Below are 7,182 nucleotides of genomic sequence, written 5' to 3'. Positions count from 1 at the left end.
TCCATCTTTATGCTCCGCAGCAAATTGAAGCCTTTTTTTTCCAGTTAGCCTCACTGATTAGTGGTTTTCTTAAGGCTACACAGCTGTTCAGTCCCAATCCCTTCAGTTTCCTTCACATTGTGTGTGTGGAAATGTTCTTACTTTCATTATTAAACGCAGCCCAGAGTTCTACTGTTGTCTTCTTTGATTTGATTTCAACAAACGTTTAAGTGATTGCCGATCACGATCATTCAGATTTTTTTTCCAGCCACATTTCTTCCTTGAAGGCGATGGGTCCCCACTATCCTTCCAGTTTTTAATAATGCGTTGGACAGTTCTTAACCCAGTTTTAGTAGTTTCTGTGATCTCCTTAGATGTTTTCTCTGCTTGATGCCAATGATTTGACCCTTCTCAAACAGACTGACATCTTTTCCACGACCACAGGATGTGTCTTTCAACATGGTTGTTTAAGAAATGAGGAGCAACTCATTGCACCAGTTGGGGTTAAATAACTTGTTGCCAGCTGAAACATAATCACCCATGCAGATCATCAAATCATCAGACCACCTGCTCCTGAGTGTCCCAAAAACTAAATCTGAGCTTTGAGGGGATCATGCTTTTGCTGTTCCTAAAATACGTCATTTTGACATTAAACAGGTCTCTTCCCGGTCAGTTTTTAAATAACTTCTTAAAACCCATCTCTTCTCTTTGGTGTTTGACGTCATCTGAGATTTTGACTTTTTAGGTTATTTTGATTGTATGTGTTTTTATTATAGGGCTGCTCTTACTTTGCTTTTTAGGTTTTTATTATATCTTGTGACTGCCGTTATGTTTTATTTATTGTAACTTTACAGCAGTGTGGTCCTGTGGTCGTTTAAAGTGCTTTCTAAATAAAGCTGGTATGATACTAAGGTTGGGCAATTAGACGAATTTATCGACCATCAACGACAGGCTGAGCCATTCAGCGGTCGTTTCTCTAAGAGCAATTTTTTTTTTGCCTACGCACCCCCCACTCCACCCTCGCCTGTGTGCCACCAAGTGTAGCTTTGATTTCTTCACTCAAACTTCTAACAGAAAGAAAGAGTAGTGTATGTTCAGGAAACACATTTATTTGAACAATAACCACAGTGGTGGGAAGGGAAACAGAGACTGGCTTTTTTAAACCAGTTTAACTGTACTTACAGTTCAGTGTTTGTCTTACAAACTCTGCTAAGTGTGAAACGATAAATATAAAATTAAATCCTCCAGCAGAGAACGTGTGCTTCTATAAAAAGCTGCTCTTTTTAGTCTTCTATTGAGTGATTTGGCGCATACAAAATAAATAAACGACTGAATATTTCTAAAAACTACAATATCTCAGAATCAGAGCAAGAAGATAAAGGGAAACTATTCCTTCCAGGAAGAGCTTATAAATGATTTGACAAGAAAACAAGCATGTTCACCTTCTTGGGTTTCAGCAGGGTGCGCAGGTTGTTAACAACATGACGAGCGGTGCTAAAGACTCGTTCTGAAGGTGTGCTTGTGGCCGGTATGCACAGATATTTCCGTGCCATTTGAGATGACAAAAAAAGTCCAGATGTCACCTCCACGACTATATCCCCCATCGTCATTTGTTGGACTGATGAATATGGGTTGAAAAAATGTTGTACATCTAGCCCAACCTGGTATGATATGGGTACTTATCTGTGGTGGTTCACACTTTATCTGATGTCATACTCCCATTAAGACTGTATTTTATCTTGTAGCCCACCAGAACCGCGTGTCAGACATGGTGTTTTCCCTGGAGAGTGAGTGGGTAGTGAGCACCGGCCATGACAAGAGTGTAAGCTGGATGTGCACCCAGAGCGGCAGCATGTTGGGGAGACACTACTTCACTTCCTGGGCCTCCTGCCTGCAGTATCCTTCACCGACGTTGTGTTATATGTAGAAAGAATGAACAGAAAGAGCACGTTTAAGCCCTGACTGCTTCCTCAGGTATGACCACGAGACGCAGCACGCCTTTGTTGGGGATTTCTCTGGACAGATCACTCTACTGAAGCTGGAGAAGCAGACATATTCTATCATTACTACTCTGAAGGGTCACGAAGGTAAAGCCACAAACTCCATCCTGTACATATCTACAGTATGTGCACGTTGGTACAAGTGCTTGTGCACAAACACTTGCAAAGATTCCTCAACACAACTTTATTATTTAGAAAAATAAAGGTACAAATCTAATACTAAATCTGTTTTGATGACAATCATTTTAGAAAAAAAAAATTATACAATATTAAATTACTGTAGTCTCTATAAAATCAAACTTATTGTTATCTGTGATACATCAGTAAACCAATATTTAATTCAGCAATTGAAATGTTTTAGGTAGTTCTTAGCCAGGACACCTTCTGTGTTTTTTAAATTTTTATTTGTTTTGTTTTTTATCAAAATTATGTCAGATCTTTGCATGTTCACAGGTCCATCCAAAGCAATGAAAATTGGAAATAAATGTACCACAAAGCAAATGATTGGCTTTTTAGTTATAAAATTCATAATCAAAGACGTGTTGTAGAAAAGCCACAATTCAAAAAGCTCAACAGGAAGCTTGACTTAAACTCGGTGTTGTCTTAAGTGCAGCTGCCTGATCCAAAGTTTCCCTTCTTTGTATTGAAATAAAAAAATATGAAAGGCCTGTATTTTATTGACATTACTGGTGCATTTTATGCATTATTGGATCTGATTTAACATCATCACGGTGACCGAGCCCTGATCTCGTGATGCATTCACATTCTCAGGTGAAAATCATTAAAGCCTGTTAGAAGTCTTAACAGTCAAATAAAAGTCTTAAACTGCACATATCTTTATTTAAAAATAAAGAGTCTGCATACATTATCTAATAGCACTAAGTAGCCAGAACTAAACAGAGCTCCACACTCACTTCAGTGAGAAGCAGTAGTATTCTTACTCCAGTTCTGTTGTCGAGGAGAATGATGGAAATGTCATCAGACGTGTTGCACCTAAAAACTCTGCCAAGAGCTTCTTGTTGGTTCTGACCGAGCTGAAGTTGCTGAGTGGCCATTTGAACTCAGTGGACAGATGGATGGTTGGTTGTATGTATATTTCTCAGTTCTTTGAGCTGGCATCAAACAAGAACTTGTTGAAAACCAAGCAGGGGGTGACTAATGTGACCAGATGACAATATTCACATGTCAAAAAGCTAATTTACCACAGTCATATTGCCTGTTCTTCAGTCAGACAAACAGCTTGTGATGCCATGTGCTCTGGTTGTACCGATAAAAACCATGAAACCAACAAAGAATGATACATTCAGTTTTAAACGTCCTCCCTCTGCTTTGATCTGGAGATACTTTGATGTTCATGATAATTCATGTTAATTGGACAGATGGTAATTTATTTTAATAGGTGTGGTGCTAAGCTCAAACTGTGCACAGCTCCATATATGAAATGAAAAATATGATCAATCAGAACAGGATAAATGAATAAAAGGTCAGACCTAATGCCTGCAGAAATAATCTGTCATTAAAAAGTGTCTCTTTATTGTATTTGAACCTTTAGGTGGTTCAGGAAAATATCAGATATTAAAATCAAATAGGGTTGCTCATCTGTTGCTTTGGCAACAACAACAAAGATATCTAATGCTGTCAACAGATACCCAAGCAGATACGTCTTGTTTTGTGCTTCTGTCCCTTTTAAAAAATATATAAATGGGCTTTAAAAACTAATTTAAAAGCATAAACTTATTTTTTTAACAGTATATTTATTCAGTTGTTTTGCATATATGAATCCCCTCCCCCAAACACACACACAATCAACACTCAAGGCATAAAATAAGACAAATTAAAAACAAATTCAGTTAAAAAAATAATAAAAAAGTAAGATTTAACAAAGGTAATAACAAATATGAATATACAGATAAATAAAATAAAATTAGTCATTCAAATCTAAAGCCTTGTTAAGACATCACTTTCTTTTTAAAAATATTAGTTACACAATTAAATATTGGTCTTATAAGTTGCTGCTATTTTATTTACTCAATTTCACTCTTTCATTTCAACTTGGTTGCTTTCGAATAATTGCTTGAAGGCATCCCATACTTCCTGAAATGTACTGTTTTTTCCTATGACTATATTAATTTCTCTACAGCAAGCCAGGAGGCCATTTCCCGTCGCCACATTGCAGTCGTAGGACACTGCATTCTTTTTCATCTCAAAGCGATTACTCTCCTGACTTGAAGCATACACAAGTTGATCAAAGGTGCCATTTTATGGCTTGGTGCAAAATGGTTAGGATAGATAGCTAATATGCCAAACTTTGCCTCAGAGGGACCTCTACAGCAGCTACATGTGAGACCAGGTCAACTGTGTTCTTCCAAAACAACAGAAACTTTGGGCATTCCCACATACAATGCACCAGTGTGCCAATAATAACATTACATTTAGGACAATTATCAGTAATGTCAGGCTGATACTGATTAAGTTTCACAGGTGTGACATATGTCCTAAACAGTCATTTATACTGTAACAGTTTGAAGTCTGCGTTTGCGCTTTTAAGCAAGAATTTCCCCACTCATCCTCAGTAATATCTATTCGTAGATCGTCTTTCCAGGAATAAAGTCTTGATTGTGAGGTATCTTTGGATTTGGATCTCAGCATAGCATACTATAGTGCCATTTGCCTTCGACTATTTACACTATTTTCAGTGATGCTCTCTGTATCTGAGAGAGACTGCACCTCTAAGCTGTGGATTTGTGATGTTATAAAGCTTCTTAACTGTAAATACCTAAAATAGTGCTTTCTAGGAATGGCGTATCTATGAACCAGCTGATCGGAAGTCATTAGTCTCCCATCTGCATAGAAATCTGCTATTTTGCCCAAACCTTTGTCTGCCCATTGTTTGAACCCACCATCAGCTCTACCAGGGACAAAGCTATGATTTTCCCATATCGGTGAGAATTGAGAAAGTTTGGATGCATCTCCTATATAAGCGTGGACTTCGTGCCAGACAGAGAGGGTATTCTTAACAAAGTTTCTTGATATGAGCAGAATAATTTTATGATTGAAGAGGTAGACCACATGCTGCAGTACGTTCTATAGCTGCCAGAAGAAAAGTAAAACATAGCTGTGTGCAGTTGTGCCACCCAATAGTATCATTGTAGGTTACGTAATTGAAGTCTCCCTCTATCATAGGGAAGGTACAATAAAGACAGTCTTGGGCATCTGTTATTCCATACAAAACTTGAAATCAATTTCCTAAGTCTACAAAAAAGATTGATGAAAGTGGAAGGGGTAAAGCTTGAAATAGATAAAGAAATTTAGGGAGGATTGACATTTTAAATATATTAATACAGCCTAGCATTGAGATCCATCTACTCAAAGATTCGCTTGTGGACTGTACTATGGGATCATAGTCGAGAGAAACTATATTCTCAATTTCAGGGATTATTTTGATTCCTAAATATGTAAATCCTTCCTGGGTAGCTGAAAAATGGGGAAGGAATATTGGGTTCTGTCTTACACATTTCTTCAAAAATAATATAGTTGACTTGAAACTATTAACTTTGTAGCCAGAAAATTCTTCAAACGATTTGATTAGGTCAACAAGTGTTGTAATGGATGTATTCAAGTTGGACAGGCATATAACAACATCATCTGCAAAGAGCGAGATAATATGCTCCAATTCTCCTGTTTTTATACCAGAGATTTTTGGATGCTGCCAGATTGCCTAGGCCATGGGTTTAATAGCAAACAAGAAAAGAAGAGGGGACAAAGGGCAACCTTGTCACGGGCCTCTGAGAAGACTGAATGTTTGTGATATATTGTTGTTAGTTATTATTTCCACTGTTGGTTCTGTAAATAAGTTTCACCCATTTAAGAGTGAAATCCCAAATCTTGCCAAGACCATCAAATTTTTCCATTCAATCCTGTTGAAAGGATTCAGTGATCCTATTGGCTTGACATTGTAGATCATTCTTTAACCCAAGAGGATGCAGGGTTTCCCCCAGAAAAGAGGCTAAGCCCGGTGGTAGGTGGCCAATCGCCAGCCGATCGCCAATATTGTAAGATGTTTGTGTCAAATATTTACACAACTACAGTTTTACAAAAAGGCACTATTGAAATACTTATTTAAACAAAAATACAATTAAAATAAATACTAATTGATTGCACCTAATCTAAATCCTAATTTAAGTCACATTTACAAATAAATTAAATTGACAATACGTCACCAATCAAACAACGATGTTGAACGAAACAACTTTACTTATCATTAACTATAAAATATTTGTCTTACACAACTAAAAATATATATACACTCCTGATCAAAATCTTAAGACCAGTCAAAAAACTGCAAGAATTTGCATTTTGCACTATTGGATCTTAAGAAGGTTCTAAGTAGAGCTTCACAATGTTAAAAGAAGAAATCAGTACAAGAGACAAGAACTTTTGAGCAGGGAATTAATTGAAAACTGCATTTACACTCAAACATGATTTTTTCAGCTGATCAAAAGTTTAAGACCATAGTCTTTAAAATCCAAAAGCTGTGCAAAAATCTGGATTCCATGTCATTTTCTGTCAAGTCTTTACTGTCAAGACCTCCTGATGGCAAAAGCAAAAAAGCTCACTGACTTTGAACGTGGTAGGACTGTTGAGCTGCATAAGCAAGGCCTCTCACAACGTGCCATCGCTGCTGAGGTTGGACGCAGTAAGACAGTCATTTTGCATTTTTTAAATGATCCTGACGGTTATGGAACAAAAAAGTCAAGTGGTAGACCAAAGAAATTTCACCAGCTCTGAGCCGCAGGATCCGATTGGCTGTCCGTCAAGACACGGGACGACCCTCTACCCAAATTAAGGCCATTACTGGTGCTGACTGCAGCCCAATAACCATCAGACGGCATCTGCGAGAGAAGGGCTTCAGAAACAAAACACGTTTTCAAAGGCCACGTCTTCTTCAACGCCACAAAATTGCCCGTTTGGACATTGCAAGGGTGCACCAAACATGGGACATTGAAAGGTGGAAGAAAGTTGTCTTCTCTGATGAGAAAACATTTAACCTTGATGGTCCTGATGGCTTCCAACGTTACTGGCATGACAAGGAGATCCCACCTGAGATGTTTTCTACACGGCACAGTGGTGGGGCGCCATCACGTTTTCCTTCAATGGAACAATGGAGCTTCAGGTTGTGCAGGGGCGTCAAACAGCAGCTGGC

The 7,182-nt window shown here is 38.0% G+C and overlaps 1 protein-coding gene across 1 annotated transcript in view; it reads left to right on the top strand.

The window, feature by feature from the left end:
• The window catches only part of wdfy1 (WD repeat and FYVE domain containing 1), a 26,919-nt gene that overhangs the window by 6,578 nt on the left and 13,159 nt on the right, over positions 1 to 7,182 (top strand). The window contains exons 5-6 of the mRNA XM_025002155.2: positions 1,725 to 1,875; positions 1,954 to 2,066. Coding sequence (XP_024857923.1) covers positions 1,725 to 1,875; positions 1,954 to 2,066 — 264 coding nt within the window. The remainder of the gene's footprint in view (positions 1 to 1,724; positions 1,876 to 1,953; positions 2,067 to 7,182) is intronic.

Source organism: Kryptolebias marmoratus, linkage group LG2, assembly GCF_001649575.2.
Source record: "Kryptolebias marmoratus isolate JLee-2015 linkage group LG2, ASM164957v2, whole genome shotgun sequence".
NCBI lineage: Eukaryota > Metazoa > Chordata > Actinopteri > Cyprinodontiformes > Rivulidae > Kryptolebias > Kryptolebias marmoratus.
Note: the sequence above shows the minus strand (reverse complement) of the source record. Positions and strands in the feature narration are given on the sequence as shown.